This window comes from Polistes fuscatus, unplaced genomic scaffold, assembly GCF_010416935.1.
Source record: "Polistes fuscatus isolate 324 unplaced genomic scaffold, CU_Pfus_HIC Scaffold3, whole genome shotgun sequence".
Taxonomy (NCBI): domain Eukaryota; kingdom Metazoa; phylum Arthropoda; class Insecta; order Hymenoptera; family Vespidae; genus Polistes; species Polistes fuscatus.
The window spans coordinates 7129574-7150631 of record NW_025113107.1 but is presented as its reverse complement, the minus strand read 5'-3'; the positions used below and the strand labels follow the sequence as shown (position 1 = coordinate 7150631).

The following is a 21058-nucleotide window of genomic DNA, read 5'->3' as shown; positions in this document are numbered from 1 at the left end:
TCTAAATTGAATCAAACTTTCTGATAAAGAGATTTTTTTATGTTTACGAAAATAATGTCATCAATATATATATATATATTGTTATTGCGCAAATAGAATATAAGTCAACAATAACTGACAATTTCATGTATCTTTATTTGTATTACTTTAATATACTATTCGCGCGGATTTTCTAACTTATATTAAATTTATTATATAGGAATAAATAGTATATAGACATAAACATCAATGTCAAAATAATATGTATTTGATCATTAAGAATAATATATTTATCATAGAATAACAAACACTGTAAACTTTATTTTATGAATTTCTAAGTTATTAAAGGCCATATTTAGAAATATATTTTATATGAAAAATCGCTTACTGAGATATAATGATAGTAACAAAATTATAAATCTAGTATAAACATGTTAAATGACATCATATATACTATTCTAAATATGGCCACACATTTTTATTATACTTATTGTATATGTGCATTAAATTAAAATTATATTGCATAAGAGATAGAAATTAAACTTCACCATTCAAGAGTTTCTTATCAAATAAGAACTCTCCAAGAGGACCATTATTTACGATCATTCTACCTAATGTGGAAATTTTTCCAGCAAGATCACGTTCTCCTTTATATTGTTCTTCCAAGAATTCTCCGGAGAGATAGTCAACCAACTATAATAATATAATAATTAAAGAATAACTTTTAATATAATTTTGACAATTCAATTATTCTAAATAAATATATTATTTTATTATATTTTCAAACACTTGTTAGAAATTATACTTACATGATAATCATTAGCATTTATGTTAGATGGATTTTCACAAGCTAAAATGATACTTCGAATGCTACGAGTAACATTGGATTCTAAGGTAAGAGCATGGTTAAGTGCATCCAATCCTGTAGCCCATTCTTCTTGCACTGGACTCTGAAAATTCATTTTAATTAAAAAATAATAAACTATCAAATTTGAATGTAAACAGTTCCTTTAAATAAATTTATATAGCATACCATTTTTATCAATGGGAATTCCAAAATATCGTTAATACCATTTACAAGTTGGCCACGCATTAACAAATATTCTATAATTTTTATTGCATGTTCTCTTTCTTCGCTTGCATTTTCAAAGAAAAATTTACTAAATCCAGGACGATTTTGAGAATCACGTGCGAAATGTGCAGCCTAAAAAATTATTTACAAATTTTGTTTATATCTATTTACTTTAAAGTAATGAAAAAAAAATATTTAGAATTTTATGATTTCTACTTCTCAAATTTTCAATAAATCAAATACCATTGCAAGATAGGTCAAAGAAGCTTCGACTTCCATTTTTATTTGAGCTGTCAAATTTTTGATGCATGCACTGTCCATGTCGATCCATTTTTTTGTTATATTTGCCGAACCAATTGTACCTGAAATTTAATATTCATAAACATTTATATTACTTTAAATCCTTCTAAGAATTTAAAAATTTAACAAATAAATTCTGCAAATATAAAAAATTTTAAAATATATTAAATATATTTTTTTATTGATAAAATTAAACATGAGCATATGCTTGTCAATAAAAAAAAATCTATATCTATGATAACAAGTCTCCAACTCTAACAAAATAAGCTTCACATCCCATAGTTCAAATGACATGCTCTATTTCTTTTACATTTTAAATAGGATATAAAACCTATTATAACAGTATACAAAATAATGTAAAATTTACTATTAACAATACAATTATAATATAAAAGCAATATAAATTCAATCCAACCAATCCAATAAAATGAGTAATTAAAAAAATATTTCATTAACTTATATAAATTAATAATTGTTATATTAGTATGACTTGTATTAATTTGTGCAAATTAAAACTTATACCGTCATTGTACAAAATCAAAAATAAATCTAAAGCTTAATAATATGAATTTAAATAGTATATGCATATTAACAGCTATGCAATTACATTATCTTTTTAAATGTATCAAGTTGCAGTAGACCACAATGAGAACGATTAAAAAAGAAGAAATGGACTTTGAAATGTGGTTTAATCAACGCATGTTCATCGTCACGCACTTCTTATCAAACAAAGTACTGATGTTATACAAACAAGATGATCTACAATATTGGCAGCTTTTCTAAATATATTACAAAGATAGATATTGTTGTCATTAATTAACTCTTAACTTAAATATTGTTATTTAATTATAAAGTATGTTTATATATTGTATTTTATTACAGTGTAAATTTAATTATATTTATTAACAAATAAATAATTACAGAAAGACTAATAGAAAAAAATTAAAAAATATATATAAGATATACACAGAACTAAAATTTGAATAAAAGTTCAATACAGTAAGCAAATGAATCGAATAAATGAAATTTACCTTTATTATTTTTATTTGTGCATATTTTATAAATTATTTTTTTTTACTGTGCCACAATAGCTTAAAATCACGTTTTATAGATAAATGATAAAATTGAGTGCTCATATCAAGAAAGATATTAAAAGATAAAAGTAATATAAATGATAAAAAAAAAAAACTCGATGAGATATATTTTTCTTTTAATCATAGATATAAAAACAATGTTATTATGATTTTAATAAATATGCTATTAAATATTATATATGAATATAACTACTATTCTACATTAAATCTCTCTCTCTCATAACTTAAAAAATATATTTTAACTAACACTATATATTATTAATGTAGTTTAATCGGATAAAAATACTCCTGATAACAGTTTTATTTAGCATGAGCAATGACAGTTCAAAGAACATCTTGAGAGAGACCCAGATAAATTATGATTAATTTTTTTAAACTATCTTTCAAGGAAAATAGTTCATTAGATCTTAACTATTTTATCATAACAGCCTTGTTACAAATAGATGTTGAAATTTTTAATCATTAATTTATACGCATTAAGAATGTATTACTGTTATATTATCATTACATTTTATTTTCTCGAATATAAAAAATATATTATAATTAAGAACATTTATATATGCAACAATGTATAAATGAAAAAAATAAAACATTAAGTAGTTTTAAATTAATGCGTATAATTTAAAAATAATCTAACAATATAATTAACTGCCGACACTAAATCAAATAAACTACGTCGAAAATTTATTTCCTCTTGTTTACTGAGAATCATATTGTAGATATTGAGTTCAAATGATAAATAATTTCTAAACATTATGATTGTTATTAGTCATCAAAATATTACTATATGCCAAACAATTGTTTCATTTTCAAATTAATAAAGTATACAATGTAAAATATCAGTTACAAAATAAAAAATATATACGCTGATTTACATTAGAGATAATGCGAAAATAATAATAATAAGTAAACTTATATAGTATTGATAAAAAAAGGAACGTGGAATAGATAATTGAATGGTAGGGAAAGAAAGACAGAGGGAAACAGAAAAAGAAAGAAAGAAAGAGAGAAAAAGAGAACTAAATAAACTAAAGAAAAATAAAGAGTCGGTAAATTTTGTAAATAAAAAAAACTTACATCGATATTCACTTTTGGTAGAAGCAAGAGAGCAAATTGATGCAAAAAGGAGAACACAAAGAAGCTTCATCATCTTTTACTTCACACTGTAAGGTTATAGTGCGTAAATTGAAAGAAGGGGAACTGTTGCCGATCTCTTTCGGAAACAACCTTTATACACACTGGTATAGAAGGCTGAATTCGATCAGTTTAAGAGTACAAAATGTTTACGAACTAAGCACGACAAGCAACCATTGATCATCTAATAATCAGTACGTAAATGTGTAACATTCACAACTCTCAAGTAATACAAAGACACATCAGAATTACTGGAAATTTTACTTTTCTTGTTAATATTGAGCAACTGCGCATGCGTAACTACGTATCAGCTGACTATTTCTACATGAATACCCTTTACCACCTTTCACATCCTCCTACTTCAGAGTCCAATGTTCACTTAAGTTAATCTGTATTTCATTATTGTTGAGAGAACATCGAAGCGAGAGTATTCACGTTCTAACCAACAGTACATCAACAGCACTCAAAGAAATATTTGATAAGGTATCATACGCTTTTTTATTATACTGATAGAAAGATAAGTATTTTCTCGATATTTCTTTTCTATTCAATTTGACTTTTATAGTAATGGCGAGTAAAATTGGTTTGTCATTGATCCGAATTTCTATGTAAATAACATTTATTTTACTGCGTAATTTCTATACGATAACGCAATAAGAAAATATATAAGCGATCAGTAAGAATAGCAACAATGAATTGACAACGTATATTATTACAATTTATCAATCCAATTTTACTTGATTCATTTTTATAAAAGTATGTTTTTGCGACATGACACTGCTTTGTTTAGGATGTTATAGTTCATTGCCGGATGATTGCTCTGATATTCAAATTATTTCCAAATATTTTGGTAGAAATTGAAAAAATCAAAATAAATCTTATTACTTATAATCATTGGTTTAGTATCAATTTAGAACATATATATATATATATATATTATGTTAAATTATAATATATAAATAATATATGCATGATTGTTTTTTGTATTATAAACCTTTATATTTGTTTTCTTTAGCGAACATGTTTCTACTAGGATTATTGTGTGCCTTCTTTATCGCTGTCTCAGCGGAAGATATGGAGTCTTGTTACGATAAATCCAAGAAAGCTTGTAATTCTTTAGATTTTGTAGATAGTAAGTTATATTTTATCAAAAAACAAAAATATAATAAATAATTGAATTATCATATTGTGTCTTTAATTGTTAATATTATTAATTATTATATTTTTAGAAAAAGCATTGTTCACAAATTGTAATGCTGTATATGGAAATATCATGGAATTGCAGACTGAACTCCAAGCATACGCAAATGCTCATATTGAATCCAGTTTTGAATTATTGTTAATGTCAACTCATTTTGGAAATTATGAAGCTAATCGAGATGGTTTTAAAGGATTATATCGTAAACTTTCAGACAAAACATGGGAAGATGCTATTAATATAATTAAATTTATTACCAAAAGAGGTGGTAAAATGAATTTCAATCAACTGCCAAGAATTAAGGGAAGTGCACAAGTTAAAAGTAAAAAAATACTCCAGTTTAATGAAATTCATAGTTTATCGAAAGCACTTGATATTGAGAAACAACTTGCCGAAGAAGCTTTATATATTCATTCAAGAGCACATCACTCCAAGCAAGATGCTTCTGTAGCTCATTATTTAGAAGAACAATTCATGGAGCCCCAAGCTGATTGTGTGCGTCAGTTAGCTGGACATATATCTGATCTTAAGAAATTATTAACAGATCACGATGCTTCTGTTTCTGTATTCTTGTTTGATGAATACCTTAAAAAAATTATATAAATTTTCAACAATTAACAAATTTTATAAATCATAAATAATGCACTTATCAATATTAGTGCCTCTCCTTTTTTCAATCTTTATTTCTTTAATGATTTGTGTTATATATAATTAGGAATAATAAATATGAAAAAACAGCTTTTTCTTTAAAAAATGTGAAATATTACTTATATACATAAATGCACATACGAATATATATATATATATATCTAGAGAGAATAAATAAAAAGTAAGCTTTGTTTATCTTTTTTATATATCTGTAATTATACTGTTAAAGTATTCAATAAAAGTTAGTTTTAAAACAACTGATAAACAATCTATATTGCAGATGTTTTTTTTATTTTACAATTCAACATATGTACTACACAAAAATACTTGTTACTATCCATCTTTTTATTATTGTATTTTTTATTGATTTGCGCATAAGTAATATAGCTATTTTTATCTGACTATGCTTACACAAAAATTTCTCTTTATATAGTATAATGCTTTCTTTTGATATATATAAATATAAGGCAATGTAATGTAGATCATTAATCAGAAAAAATGCACATTGAAAGTATTGCGGAAATACCCTATTTGAATATATATATTTTTTTATATATCTATGGATATTATATGAGTATATTATCAAAATAAATGCAATAGTATTATTTGTAATAATAAAATTAAAGAGAAATTATTAATAAAATTTATGATAGTAACAAGATACTAAATATTATTTATTGTGCAAAGATATGTATCACTTCTTTTATTAAAGTTAATTTTATTTTTTTAATTAGTAAATGCTATTTCATAGAATTGCATATTTATCCACTGATTATAAAATTAATTAATAAATCAATACTATAAAATATTATTTCTGATATCAATAAAAAATCAAGTTCAACATTCTACAGTTATTAAGAACATCTTAAGTAAGATGTTATTTATTTAATTCATTATTCAAATGAAATCAGTAAATAATAAAATTTATTTTTATCACTCTCGTTATTTAAAAAAATGTTATTGTTCGTGGTTTTATTTAACCACAATGTACACACAGAGCCACTCATCAAATATATGTACATGTGAAACACTTAAATATTGTAGACAATTTATTAAAGTCTACTCAACTTTTTCTTTCGGTTCACGATGTTGCCTAAAAAATAAATAATATAATTAAATTAAATATTATATACATTAATAATAAAATAATAAAAATATGGAAAGAGATAACTATTTACATTTACAGAAAAATTTGTAATTCGAATGTGTACTAAAAGTGCAGCAAGTTCTAAATCTTCACTATAGTTGTTTTTTAATGTAACACTTCTATATCCTGTTCTTAAACAACGGACCTAAAATATAATTAATGAAACAAATTAATTTTTTAAAAGAATAAGACTAAATGTTGTTAATATAAATAAATAAATGTATATAATATTAATAAATACCTACAGGATAAGTAGCTTGCCCTATGAAATTACTATCACCAAACATATCTTCATCTTGTACTACAAATCTTATGAGAGCAAAATATGGATTGAATATTTCAAATTCACAAGACTCATTCCACATGGGATTAAAACCATTGTCGTCTGAAGAAATTAAATACTCAGATGTTAAAACAGAAATGTTAATATAATTAGAAAATATAAGTATTTTTTAATTTTTTTTTCTATACTAATACATACGTATCGTTTTTGTTGTTATCTTTGTTCCATTATCAAAATCTGCACCAATCACTTCTACTTCAACAAACGGACTAGCTGTTCCTCTTCCAGACCTAATCAAGTGTCTTGCACCTATAATTTTTAAGCTAATTTTAAGTGCATCTATTCCATACAAGCAATTTTTGTCATAAGGATTAAAATCATCTCTGAACATAAAATCTGGTTTGAGGACATAACCACAGCTACCATTTTCTTTAAATTTAGCTTGATTTAATTGCATAGATTTATCTCCAGTTTGGTAATTTAAGGCTACCATTTGACAACCAGAATTCCACATTGGCACAGGATTGTAATTAGATGAATCAATACGTTGTCCTTTAGGATATACTCTACTAAATTGCACCTACAATTTAAATTCATAATATTCATATATTAACATAAAATTACTTTTATAATAAGAAAAATTTTATACTTTATAAACTTATTATTACCTGATGATATTTTAAGAAAAACTTATTTTCTTGCTGGCACATGAGTTTTTCTGCTTTAGTTTCAGGAAAACTACTCATTTCATGAAATATAAATCCCTTTGCTCTAATTCGTTCAACATTAAAAGCCACCGACCTACAATATACTATAAGGTTAGACATTTCTTTTGCTATTCTCCATGCTCGCTCCATCTCTTTATGTTGATTTTCCTATAAAAATGGAAGATAGTATAAAAAAGTTAAGAAAATTTAGAGATATTGACTAAAATCAAATTTGGATAAACATAAATAGTTTAATTACTCTAACACTGGCGTTCTGTGCTGTTTCTTTGATACTTGACATCCATTCTAGTGCACTCTCTTTTAACGGTGTTGCTACTTCAAATACAGAACACATACTGGGATTTTGTATTCTTAAAATCCATTCCAATCCAGGTCTTTCGCCTAATGTTAATTCAACAACAGCACCCATAATGTCTAATGAACCTTTTTGAAGACTACCAAGCATCATAGAATCTGTAGACTGAAATTGATATTATAAAATTATATTGTGTATTGAATAATTATATTACTTACATCTCCTTGACTATCTTGATAATCTATTTCTTCAACATAATTTGCTGGAAACCAATGTTGCTTTTTACCACCATAATCGCCTCTCCACCACCCACCACTTTGTCGTGTTACATTAGTAATTATAGCATGTTTTACCAATGTCAATTCATCTTCTCTTCTTGCTTTATAATCATAAAGAGCTTTTACTGTTACCTATTTATGAAATATAGCATTTATATCATTATAATTATTATGAAAATATATATAACCTTTAATAATAATTACCTTTATTGTAAAATATAACTTACTTTAGATCCAAAACTTGTTGGGTCCATGTATCCAGGTATACCATAAACAGATCCATCATCTGCATCCTTTAAAAAAATTGTTATTATAATTGTTAATAACGTTAATATAAACTTGATTCTTTTCAAAATATCGTATTTAATAAAAACATGACCTAATCCATATTTTTGTTTATATATAAACTTTTAATTTTTTGTAATTATACATACTAGCAAAAGTTTTTAGTCTGTCACATACCAAACCCACTCTTCTGATGATATCTTGATTGACAGGATGACTTAACTTTATTCTCTTATAGAGTGGATTCCTTTCATAGTAATTTACTAATTCAACTAAACTTTCAAATTGCACTGTTCCTATTGTATATAAACGTCCTTCAAATTTTATTCTACAATGTTTAATTTTTTTTTCAGCCCTATTAAATAAAATATAGCAGATTTTTAATTATTTATTTACTTTATATATATATATATTCAAATAAATTATTATATTTGCATACCTGAAAGATATAGCATAAGAATTACTTTCTTTTTCACTAGGTCTCACTAAAAATGCACCATCAGTGGGAATACGTTTTAACATTTCTTCTGCTAAAGTGCGAGTACATTCTGCATGCCACCATTCTTTTTCCTCATGCTTATTTGGTTGAGGTACAGGTTCTTGAAGCGTAATTAAAAATTCCTATATATTAAATAAATATATATTAATTCCTTTTTTTCACAAGAAAAATATAAATAACTTATGTTACTTTATTTTTTGAGTGCAATTACCTGACTTCTAAGGGGATGATTGCGATAACGTGTTATTAGACTATACAAACTATCAAAGCAATTTGTATCAATTAAATAATATTGTGTTTGACCCATTTCTTGTTTTAATTTAATACGACAATGGTTAACCTTGCCTTTACGCCAAAAGGAAAGACTATAATCACCAACAAATGTAACGCATTGTCGAACTAAGAAGGTACCATCGCCAAGATGAGAGTATCGTTGTAATAATTCTTCAGCTTCTTCTCTGCCTCTTGCCAATTTTCCATGAAACCACTTCTCACCGAAATGTAGCTCATCATTTGGTACTCCCTTTAAAACAAATGTATCATATATTTTGTTGATGGTTGAAATATGTAATAGGTTTTTTAAATAACGAATTTATAAATATAATAATATTAAAAATGTACGTACATCTGTTGGTCTTCGAATACATCCTTCATCATCATCATCATGTTCTGTCTCTTGAGTTCTTGAAAATGTATCTGTATAAAATAGCTTTTGTTGTGTTAATACAAAAAAATGTGGATTCCATTCTCTATCAACAGGATCTTCTAAGTATAATATTCCATTTTTTACAGTATTTCTAAGATCCATTTCTTGTCTACTTTCATCATTACGAATAAGAAATGATGCTTCGTCAGCTCCATCAGGAAGTTTTTTATGTTTTAATAATATTTTCTTTCTTAATGCATACGGAGATGGTAAACAAGTTTCATTTTTGTCTACTGATTGAACTAATAACATATTTCCAAACAATTCTTGCATTGTAGTTGCCATTTTTCTTTGTTGTGGCAATGTACAATTATCTTCTATAGATAAAATAACAGGATATCTACAAAAAAGATATATATATATGTAATAAAAATAAATAAGTATATCAATTTATACACAAGAGCATATAAGCATGCAAATAGTATATGTATATCATATAAAATAGCTATATAATTTTTTAAAAATAATGCATACTCAGATGTAGCAAAAGCATGTTCTTTTATAGTTTTAATAACATCTAGAAATTTTATTTTCGTTGTTAATGTATGTCCATGGAATATAAAAGGCATTCCATCAGGGCCATCCCAACAATCAAGTTCTATACATCTGCAGCCAGCTCTTAATGCACGTACATAAGCTTGGCAACTACTTTCACTGCTTATTTGATCACCCATCAAATATCTGAAAGAATTTATTTTATATATTACCAATATTTAATAACGAGTAAAAGTTTACAATGTTTATTACAATATTGAATGCAATACATTAATAAATGTATTACAATATCTAAAAATGAATAAAGATTATTAAATATAATATTGGATAGAATAAAAAATATATTATTGTAATTATATACAACTTCTTACGTGTTGTGTGATGAGGCAATCCAGTAATGTGCTAAAGGCTTCGTCATATCTTGTGTCACTTCATTATATCGTTGATCCGAAATATCATTTTGTTTAGAAAAAAGAAAATCTATAAATTCAGAAAATGTGAAATATGGTTCTTGTATATCTCTTTGTGGATCTTGAAGATAGTCTCTAATAAAGCGTGAAGCTTCTATATCGTTGTTTCCTAAAGCATCTTGTTGTTCGGTGATTAAGAAGTTTTGAAATTCTTGAAGAGTAACAGTCTGTCCTGACTTAGAATAATTCAATAACTTATTCCAATCTGCTAGATTCTGTTAAAAAATATAATTATACATTACTATGTATTATGAATAACATGATACAACATTTACAATAATATTTTGAAATAAATAACTTACATTCTGATCAAACATAAGTTTATGATACAGAATAACGAAGTCATCAAATCCAAGTTCATTCCTATTTCTTGTATCAACTTCTTGAAATAATTCTCTTAGACGATTAGTTGCAATTTTGCAATTAACTCTAGGTAAAAATGCTTTAACATCCTTTAATGTAACTCTGTCAAAGTAATTTTACTATCAGTTTTTGCGGTCAAAGTTAAATATTAGTTTCAATTATAGAAAATAATGACAATCTAGGTATAAATTTTCTTACGTTTCTCTTGAATTTTCCATTGCATAAAATTCTTTCCTAAGCCACCTTTCAACTTGTAAAGGATATGGGGCATTAATAGTATCTTGCACTAAATGACGTAAACCTTTAACCCATAACTCGCATTCTTTTTCGCTTAAAGCTAAAATACATATTAATTATGAATGAATGAATCACAGAAAAATCAATACAATTCTAATGTGATATATATAAATAGAAGTATTTTATATTTACCTGATATTGAAAGAGTTTTTAACCTGAATTCAGATCCATAGAATACAACAAAACATCTCAAGCTTTCTATTCTCTTTGCATCTTCTGGCCATTTTTCAAAATCTTTGGAATGCTTGCCTACTCTAACTTCTTTTACTTCTCTGATTTCAACTAAAAAAAAATGATATATAAATATATATATATATATAAAAATTTATATATTTTTTACTCAGAGATATTACAACTCCAATATAATATTGTTTGAATATACTATCCAAATATTTATGCAGTATTATGATATATAATTTTTATTGTGCTATAGTACCTCTAGTATTCAATATTCTATCCTATATATCAACAGTAGTAATGGGCACAATTGTTGATAGACCAAAACTGAAGGAGAAGTTGCAATAATGGCAAGATAAAATAAGAATGTGAATGTAATTATTTATTTTTAAATCATTTGAGGCCAGATTTAATATTTTATACCTACCACCTATATGAATTAAATAAAAACTCTATATTTTTATAATTAATTATAAGTTAATAAAAAATTTAAATAATTTCGAATAGAATAGATATTAACATAAATAACAAATATAAATATGTACACCCATCTACAAAGTTAATTATATCTTTCTGGATGAGATCCAACAATTGATATGGATTTTATCTTTATCATAAACTCACCCATATACAAAATGGACACTGATTTTGCCTTCTGGTTTTTGGCCTATAACTAGTATCTTCAGATAATATTCTGCCCATTTTTGCTGTAGATATATAACTGCATAACCATGTATAAAGTGTGCCTAAAATATTACGTGGAAAATTTATTTTTTGGGTGCTTTTGAATGTGAATCTATAAGGAACAGTTTTTTAGTGTAAAACAACCCTTCATAGAAAAATATTTTATCTTTCCTATAATAAAATATAAGTATGCGATATTAATTTTAAACATTAACTAGAAACTTAAAACTTCTTACCGGAACCATCAAAAGGTCTAAAGGTAGAACTCCTCGACCAAACAATCTGTCTAGTTTCTCTTCGTATCATTAAGGTTTTCTTTTCTGGTCGCTTTCTTGAGAAAAATTTTGTTACCACAGTCCCACGTTCAAGCTGACTAATTATTTGTTCCATTTCAGGAATAATCCCATTCATTTTGGATGTAATAAACTGCTACTGTAATTATTATTTTATATTCTTGTATATTATTTGAATTTATTATAATTTAAAATTTCTTATTATAATTTATTAACAAATTAACTGACCAAAATTTCGTACAATTGAAGTTCTCTAGCTTGTAAATATATAAATATATAATTAATAATAGTAAGATTTAAGTTATTGAAGAAATAATTCTATATTGAATTTAAAAGTATATAGAACAAAAACACACACATATGTCATATTCATATTGAATTATTTTTAAACACTTGCGATATCTATATATACAAGTTTTATTCTTCTATTAAAAGTTGTATAGTAATTAGACATTTATTTATAACATTATTTATGGTATTTAAAATCTATGAGAACCACCGTTTTTACGATTAAATGTTGAACTAATTTAGAAAACGTGTACTGATTGCTTGTCTATTCCATTCATAAAATGTATCCAGTGATGTATACAAATATAATTGTGCCAGTGTATTTTTAAGTATATAAAAATAAATTGTTTCTTCTTTTTTGCTATTTAAATAATTTTTACGTAAATAAATTCTAATGTAATAAGTATAAAAAAAACATTAAACATTTTATTTTTTTTTTATATAGTTCCTTTATCTATATATATCGAGGAACATACATATGTATAATTAGTTTACAGCATTGGCATAGTGTTTTCATTTCTGATTTCACTTCTATATGCAATATACATTTTTCATTTAAAAGTAATAAATATTAAATTTGATAAAATCTTAAGATATTTTACTAATTGTAATTTTATTGCAGTTAAATTTGTGGCCATTAAGTTTACTTTATTAATAATAAAAGTATATGACATAAACATAACCTAAACAAAATACGAAAGCATTCTCAGTTGAACAATAAAATATTGGATAAAAATGAATAATTTATCATCTATTAAAAAGATCTATATAAAAAAGCTATACATATATTTATATATTTTTATATATGTTTATATATCATGTACATAAATATATAATACATATATATAAAAACATCGATTCTCTCTCTCTCTATGGTATATAATTTCCTACAGAAGTTATATTTATATCGTTTGAAAGCACTTATTGTTTTCTTATTTTCATTTGTTTAATTGTTCCTGCATTGTATTATAAATATTTAAAAATTAATCATACCTGTGTTCTCTTAATATGAAACGCCGCTGTTAATAACTCAAGAAAGACGATTTCATTCGCATGTGTAAGCATTGATCACTATATACATTTATATAAATTTTTTAAACTTTCATAGCAACATACGTGACACATAACAAATAAGTGGAAACGCCCGAAATTTATATATTTTAATATTGCAAAAGCATCATTTTGAAAGACTAAATACTTCTTTCTTCGTAATTCGATTTTATAAATTTACTTTCTCAATGGTGTTCAAACTTTTCACTCAATCTCCCTAGAATAAACCAATATGCATTCTATATAATATCGAGGTGTGAAACACTAGGAATATCTACCATGTTATTATACGTTACAATTTTGATGCGTGTATTTTGATTAATAATATTTCAATATTTCAATTATCGCATTCGTTTATCAATAACTAAATAAAGATATTACCAATAACAATCATATCAATTGAAATCGCTGTTGTTGATACATTATATTATGGAAATATTGGAAATATTAAATTATTCTGTATCATAAGTTTTAATAGCTTGATAAATGATCAAAATCATTCTGATATTAATAATTTGAACATTTCAATTTAGTTATGTGTCATTTGAGATACTAAATTGTTAAACTCGTGATACAAAATTGGCGGTTTTATATTCGATTTACCAATAAAAAGTATGAATTGCATAAAAATAAGTATTAATAATTGGAGACAAAAAATAACAATATATAATTAAAGATTTTTAAATATTATATCTAACAAATTAATAGTTTAATGGTTTTCAAAAATATTCTAGGGAAAGTAATTAAAACAATGTTGAATTTCTTACTAGATTTAAAAATACCGTTGACAGCCATTTTCAAAATGTCCCCTACAGATAAGTTGAGGACGGAAGATCATTGAAAGGAAAACAACATTTTCTGTGTTATTTTGATCAATCACTGATCGTGTACATTTTGCATTTTTGTGCATTCAAATTGAAGTTAATTTGAACTTAAATTGTTTATTAAAAATTGAATTGAATTAAAAAAGTTAAAACATAAAAATGATAAATTTGTGGTTTTATTGTCTGTATTTGAAGTTAACTCGGTATACGATAATATAGACTTTCCTTTTTTTCACATCCGAAAATGTACCGATATTTTCTATGACACATTGTCAATACAAGAATATAATATTTATTCTGAAATGAATTAAATCGGATATATTTACTATTTGATAAAATATACGATGTTACATTTTTATGCACTGTTGCGATATTTAATACACGCATGTATGGCGATGCTTTTTGTATAAAGATTAATGGAAATTATTATTTTGTAGAAATATGAAATATACATTGAAAGATAACTTTTATAACATATAAGTATTATTAGAAGATCTTGGTACGTAAATTATTGACTTGATAAGTATATAAACTTGATCTATTTGATACACATATAATGAATATTTATTCATATATAATTCAATTTTTATTTCAGTAGGAATAATGTCTACAGTAAAACAAAATTTAAAGATTTGTTGTTTCTGTGGTCTTACAGAAGACAATGAGTTTGAGTTTGGGAAATTTTATGAATATCATGGTATTGTTACACATTATTATTGCTTGGTAAGTATTAAAATTAAGGAGAAACACCATTTAAACAGCCGAAAATTAGCTGTTTTTTAAGATTTTTGTTTAAATAAAAAGGATTTTCTGACACATTACTATAACTTTGTCAAAATGTGAAATAAAAAGTGTACAAAGTTGTAATAATATCAAACTATCCTTTTTATTTGAAAAATAACCATAAAACAGGAAATTTTCGGACTTCTAAATGGTGTTTCTCCTTAAAATAATTCTTATTTTTATTCGTGCTCTATTTTTGTATAAGCATCAATAAAAACTTAACAAATATTTCTTATCTTTTAGTTATTATCTTCGAACATGGAACAAAAAGGTAAAGACAATGAAGGTATTTTAGGATTTTTATTAAGAGATATACAAAAAGAATTGCGCAGAGGTAAAAGATTGGTAAGATAATGATACGTCTATTACATTGTAATCTGTTTTCTTTTATGTTGTTCTTTCTTTTTTATAATAATTAAAGATTTATATTTACATTTTGGATTTATTTTTTAAGATATGCTCTTACTGTAAAAAAAATGGTGCCACATTAGGTTGTTGCAATGCAAGATGTAAACGGGTATTTCATTTTCCTTGTGGCTTAAGAGCTGGAACTCTTCATCAATTTTTTGGTGAATTTAGGTAATGTTTGTAATGAAGTATTCTTAAATATAATTCCAACCTTTTGTCTTAGTTCATATAGATTTATATATTTGTTATGATTTATATATTAAATAAATATTTTTTGTATTAATTTAATATCAATTTTTTATATGAAAATTTTAGATCGTATTGTATAAATCATAGACCCAAACAGAAATTTAGCGTGTATGAAAAACAATTAATTAAAAAAAATATAGATGCAATATGTTATATTTGTTATGATAATGTAAACATTAAGAATTTAATTGAAGTATTATGGGCACCTTGTTGTAAAAAAGATGCTTGGTTTCATAGAAAATGTGTTCAGGTAAATTACTTGAAATTATTTAATATATAATAATAGCTGTCAACATTATATTTAGAAATATAATAATTAAAAATAAATATTTCATATTAATCATTTATTTCTTTTTAGCAACTTGCTAGTAATGCAGGTTATTTCTTTAAGTGTCCACTATGTAATAATAAAAAAGAATTCCAAAAAGCAATGCTAGAACAGGGTATTTTTATTCCAAGCCAGTAAGTTAAATTATCATAAATGAATGAATATATCTAGATGCATATATAAAAAGGTTAATGCTAAGATTCAATATTAATTTAGAATAAATAATTATTCATTTAAAAGTTAAATATATAATAATAATATTATATGATATTGTGTTTTTCTACTAGATTTTCAATAATATTATATATTTTTTATTTCATAGGGATGCATCTTGGGAGCTTGAACCAAATGCATTTCATGAACTTTTGTATAGACACAACCGTTGTGATGCTGCGACATGTTTGTGTCCAAAAGGCAGAAACCACACGAGCATAAATGCGTAAGTAGTTAATACAATTTAGTTGCAAAATTATGTTTGCTATTATTGCTTTTATTTGAAATTATGTTATAATATATATATATTATTATACGTTAGAATAATGTATGTTATTTTACTAGAAAATGGGAATTAACATTATGCCGAACATGTGGTTCTCAAGGAATTCATATGGCATGCGGTCAACTAAAATGGGCCAATCCTGTTTGGAACTGTGATGAATGTATATCTATATTAGGTGATATCATTATTACTTTCCGTAGCTACAAATTTTGATGAGAAGTTTATTATAATATATTAATTTATTCTAACTTTTTTATTTTCAGATAAAGTAAATCATTCGCCAAAGAAAGTAACAGAAACTATAAAGTATATATTTTCATAGTCATTATCAGATTTAAAAAATTTATAATAATATTCTTTATTTTGTCTTTTGATGTAATTAATAGTTTTTATAACTTGTCTTTTTTAGTATTACTTATCGTGGCATGGACATAGATACCAGCGATTCAGAAATTTCTGTAGGTGATTCACAAAATAAGGATGATCTTTCTATAGTGTCATATCCACCTACATGTGCAACACCTCAAACTTTTGAACAAGAACTAACTAACATTTCAACAAAGTATGTACCATGTAGATTTGCACAAATTTATATACCTATATTCTTGTACATTTATAATTGATGATACATTTTTTCTTTATGTCTTTTAGGATTATATCTGAAAATAGCTGTAGTAGTTCTAATCAAAATATGTTTACAAAATCACCAGTAAATTTACCAGAGAAAAGTACAAATATTGTAACTTTAAATCGATCAGAAGATAAAAGTATATCACTAATTAATCAAAGTAAAACTATAATACAAACAGATCAAGAAAAAGGACAAGCGGATTCAGAAGAAACTACTAACAGATTATTAACAGATGAAAAACAAAGTACATTAAAAAAAAGTCAAGGTGAAAACTTACAAAGTAAAGAAGTATCGATTTCTTCGAATAACAAGATTGACTTAATCATGATTGATAGTGATGAAGATGATATTGAAGTGAGTAATTTAATCAATCAATTAACTAGTTTTATTTAATTGTAGAAGATTAATTAACAATTTATTCATATTATATAGATTATAAGTAATTCAAAAGGATTAAATATTGAAGATCAAACTTTAATGAAGATAGATCTTCCTAACTGTGATATAAATACAAAAAATAATAATTCAGATCAGTTAATAGATATTTCGTGTAGTTCATCAGATATACCTGAAAAATGTAATAATCAAACGAAAACAAAAAGAAAAACTTCAAATAACTTAAAAGCAAGAAAAGATTATGAAATTTTAACTATAAATAATGTAAAAGATGATATACTTTCAGAAAATGAAAATCATAAGAACTTAGATAACTCACCTGTTATGAACATCAAAATTACTAATGTAACATCTTTATCACCTGCAGTGTTTGCGAGTGTACCTACTCTGGAAAGTTTGGATAATCATAAATTATTACAATTAAATACTAGTCCTTCAATGAGTTTAAATAATTCTGAAAATTTACAAACTGGAAATACAACACTATTATCTCCGGAATATCAATCTAATAAAACAAAAGCAAGCTCAAAGAGAAAACTGGAAACAAATATATGTGTAATTGGTACTCATACAAATGGAATAAAATCTGTGACTATAACTAAACCTAAAAAAATAAGAACAAATAATTTAGAAGAAAATATGAAAGCTTCATGTAGTACTACTACTTATAATGAAGTTAAGCAGCAAATTGCTAACCAGATTAATATGAAACCATCACAAAAATACGTTAACGATAGAAGTTATCACTTGGATTTGGAAATTCTTGAACATAAAAAAAATAAAATTTCTTGCCAAAGTAACACTACAGATATATTTCCTCCAATGCTGGAATTATCAAATCATAATATAACAGAAAGCCAAATTAAAAGTGCTCCTTTATGGGCTCCTGATGAATCTACTAATAAAGATGTCGTTATTACTCATATTCAAAATAATAGTACACATCAGTCATTGAATACAGAACAAAATTTCACTAAAAGAAAAACGATGTCATCTAAAAATTCGGATAGTTTTGAAATTGAAAACGAAATACCATCTACTTTGAAACAGGTAAGTAATGTAATATACTTGTATGTAAATATGATTTTAAAGAAAGTATCATAATAATCTGGATGCGTAATTCTATAATATAATCATATAAGTATAGAAAGTTTAAACTAATAAGTAGTTATTAAATAATATTTTTAACATATTTGTATTTGTATTTTTACCCGCACTAATCAAACTAATTTTATTGTAATTGTCATTTTATGTTAATATCATATTTGATAAATGCTACTATTGATAAATGTAATGAAAAATAGAAATATTATGGTGCGGGTAGTAAATTTTGTCACATTGATTCCCTCATACCTCCTCTCCAGTGTATGTCTTGGGGTTCTAACAGTTTGACGGGGATGCAGGCACCAGTTTTACCAGCGAGTCAACAGACGGCCGTATCCGAAGAAAAGACGACCGGATTAATCCAAAAAGAATATCAGTTAAAAAAAAAGACTTATTACAGTGTACTGATTCCAGAAAAAATACCTGCAAAAAATAGTAAGTTATGACATGAAAAATGATTTATAAATACGGAATTTATAACTTAATTAACGATTATTGTTTTTATAGTTTCAACTTCAATTCGTGCAGCGTGTTTTCCGAAATCGCAAGTAACCCTAACGCCTGTGATAAACCTAGATTGATACCAGAATCCGTACAATTACAAGATCTTAAATTTAAAGTCCAAGATTCTAATAACGTACAGGTATATAATACAATGTAAATATACTTCTATAAAAGTTCTTTGCAGTAAAAATTTCTTGTTTATTTCTATTAGATGATCTTATATGATACGTTTTCTGTAAATATTCATATGAATACTATTATGAAGAATCATGTAAAGAATTCGGCCGCATCTGTAGGAGTATCGAACATGAGACATTCATTATTGGAATTAGACGACGAATCAACGATTGATACTTGCAGTAGCACTCAAACTCTGTATAATTCTCATTTAATTAGCGATAAAGATATGTGTACTTCCGATACAATTGTAAGTAGAAACGCTATTAAACAAAGAGATGATGTAAAAGAAAATTTTTATCCAATTACACAAACATCTCTTGTCAATGTATTAAATAATTTCAGTATAGTAAACAAATTTGATGATAAATGTTAATCGATGACAAGATAAAAATCGCATGGAAAACAATATTGTGATATTTGATTTTTCTTCCACCATGCGAAATCAACGTATACAACGCATTTTGCAATATACATAAAAATATAACAAGTTAACTCCGAAGGTATAACTTTGTTTCCTTTGGAATGTTACTATCAAAAATAATTTAAGACGATGTGCGTATATTAAGTGGTACATTTAAAAATAGGAACGATGTATCTTCTGATATTGACTTCAAATTGAATATTATAAATGCAAATATTCACATTTCTCTACACCAAAATATTGATACTAATTTAACCCTGTTGCATCTTAAAGCGGAATATTCCGCGAGAATACGATGTTCACTTATCAACGTCTTTAGAGCTCAGATGTAAATGGGTTAATTACATTAATGATATACTTTATGTGTCTATAACATTCTTTAAAAGCGGTTATATTATTGATTGTTATGCACATAGTAATGATTAAAATATAATAAAACTAGGCATTAGATCTGCCAATACTAATGACTTATTTAATATATTTAAGGAATATCTTGAAAAATGCACTGATAATATAAGATATGTGCGATAAGATAAATTTTGTCTTTGGCCTAATATTCTTCAAAAGCCCTAGACAGACCTTCGAATAAAGGTACGTATAGAAAATAAAGAGAATAATTAATCTGAGCTAGTATTACGATCTGCAAAATCTTCAAAAAAATTAAGACAAATTTATCGTAGACAAGAGTATCTATCATGTGATAAGTAATATTAGTAAAATTACGATTAAATTATTATAAAAGCGTAACAATTTGAAAGAGAAACAAAATTCTATATTTATCAAAATTAAAATATAAAAAAGATAATATATGAAATTTAAATAAAAAGTACAAATTTTTTGTAAAATCGATGTTACATAATCATTAAAATACATATGTAAAAGTAAATGTTTAGAAATGATAGATACATTAATTACTATAAGATGAACAAATTACATTTTGTTCATTGTTTATTATGTATATATTATTT

General features: G+C 25.2%; 4 protein-coding genes and 1 long non-coding RNA gene across 13 annotated transcripts; 3 read left to right on the top strand and 2 right to left on the bottom strand.

Annotated features, from left to right (window-relative positions):
• Nucleotides 1-115: 115 nt before the first annotated feature.
• Nucleotides 116-3843, bottom strand: LOC122519598 (ferritin subunit). Its single transcript, XM_043639168.1, has 5 exons — nucleotides 3523-3843; nucleotides 1295-1413; nucleotides 1013-1183; nucleotides 789-929; nucleotides 116-672 (listed from the first exon to the last, which is right to left on the bottom strand). The coding sequence occupies exons 1-5, from the start codon at nucleotides 3593-3595 to the stop codon at nucleotides 517-519; spliced, it is 660 nt and encodes a 219-aa protein (XP_043495103.1). The 5' UTR covers nucleotides 3596-3843; the 3' UTR covers nucleotides 116-516.
• An 84-nt stretch (nucleotides 3844-3927) lies between these two features.
• On the top strand, nucleotides 3928-5395 carry LOC122519597 (ferritin light chain, oocyte isoform). The gene is made up of 3 exons (XM_043639166.1): nucleotides 3928-4062; nucleotides 4595-4711; nucleotides 4809-5395. Exons 2-3 carry the CDS (start codon nucleotides 4600-4602, stop codon nucleotides 5378-5380), a joined length of 684 nt encoding a protein of 227 aa, XP_043495101.1. The 5' UTR covers nucleotides 3928-4062; nucleotides 4595-4599; the 3' UTR covers nucleotides 5381-5395.
• Nucleotides 5396-6362: 967 nt separating this feature from the next.
• On the bottom strand, nucleotides 6363-14049 carry LOC122519752 (1-phosphatidylinositol 4,5-bisphosphate phosphodiesterase gamma-1). 4 transcript variants are annotated; one of them, XM_043639424.1, is made up of 19 exons: nucleotides 13707-14049; nucleotides 12369-12561; nucleotides 11404-11553; nucleotides 11173-11311; nucleotides 10914-11076; nucleotides 10513-10826; nucleotides 10121-10327; nucleotides 9566-9986; nucleotides 9152-9463; nucleotides 8881-9062; nucleotides 8619-8796; nucleotides 8384-8449; nucleotides 8097-8288; nucleotides 7822-8043; nucleotides 7524-7730; nucleotides 7054-7435; nucleotides 6818-6957; nucleotides 6604-6717; nucleotides 6363-6518 (listed from the first exon to the last, which is right to left on the bottom strand). In XM_043639424.1, exons 1-19 carry the CDS (start codon nucleotides 13776-13778, stop codon nucleotides 6507-6509), a joined length of 3666 nt encoding a protein of 1221 aa, XP_043495359.1. In that variant the 5' UTR covers nucleotides 13779-14049; the 3' UTR covers nucleotides 6363-6506. The 4 variants fall into 4 exon arrangements, with proteins under 4 accessions (XP_043495359.1, XP_043495360.1, XP_043495361.1 ...); XM_043639425.1 differs by having other exon boundaries at nucleotides 12369-12564; nucleotides 13707-13795; XM_043639426.1 differs by lacking the exon at nucleotides 13707-14049 and adding an exon at nucleotides 12654-12739 and having other exon boundaries at nucleotides 12369-12564.
• Nucleotides 13200-13453, top strand: LOC122519753. The gene is made up of 2 exons (XR_006304357.1): nucleotides 13200-13274; nucleotides 13336-13453. It is a non-coding gene; the product is annotated as an uncharacterized LOC122519753 (long non-coding RNA).
• A 484-nt stretch (nucleotides 14050-14533) lies between the features above and the next one.
• LOC122519274 (protein PFF0380w-like) lies at nucleotides 14534-20623 on the top strand. 6 transcript variants are annotated; one of them, XM_043638627.1, is made up of 16 exons: nucleotides 14535-15086; nucleotides 15183-15310; nucleotides 15614-15715; nucleotides 15825-15949; nucleotides 16094-16277; nucleotides 16386-16489; nucleotides 16678-16794; nucleotides 16914-17029; nucleotides 17118-17160; nucleotides 17264-17416; nucleotides 17506-17839; nucleotides 17918-18931; nucleotides 19269-19420; nucleotides 19493-19628; nucleotides 19701-19916; nucleotides 20577-20623. In XM_043638627.1, the coding sequence occupies exons 2-16, from the start codon at nucleotides 15191-15193 to the stop codon at nucleotides 20619-20621; spliced, it is 2961 nt and encodes a 986-aa protein (XP_043494562.1). In that variant the 5' UTR covers nucleotides 14535-15086; nucleotides 15183-15190; the 3' UTR covers nucleotides 20622-20623. The 6 variants fall into 6 exon arrangements, 4 of the variants coding, with proteins under 4 accessions (XP_043494562.1, XP_043494563.1, XP_043494561.1 ...); XM_043638628.1 differs by lacking the exon at nucleotides 20577-20623 and adding an exon at nucleotides 20012-20550; XR_006304280.1 differs by lacking the exon at nucleotides 20577-20623 and having other exon boundaries at nucleotides 14534-15086; nucleotides 19285-19420; nucleotides 19701-19840.
• The last annotated feature ends 435 nt before the right edge of the window (nucleotides 20624-21058 follow it).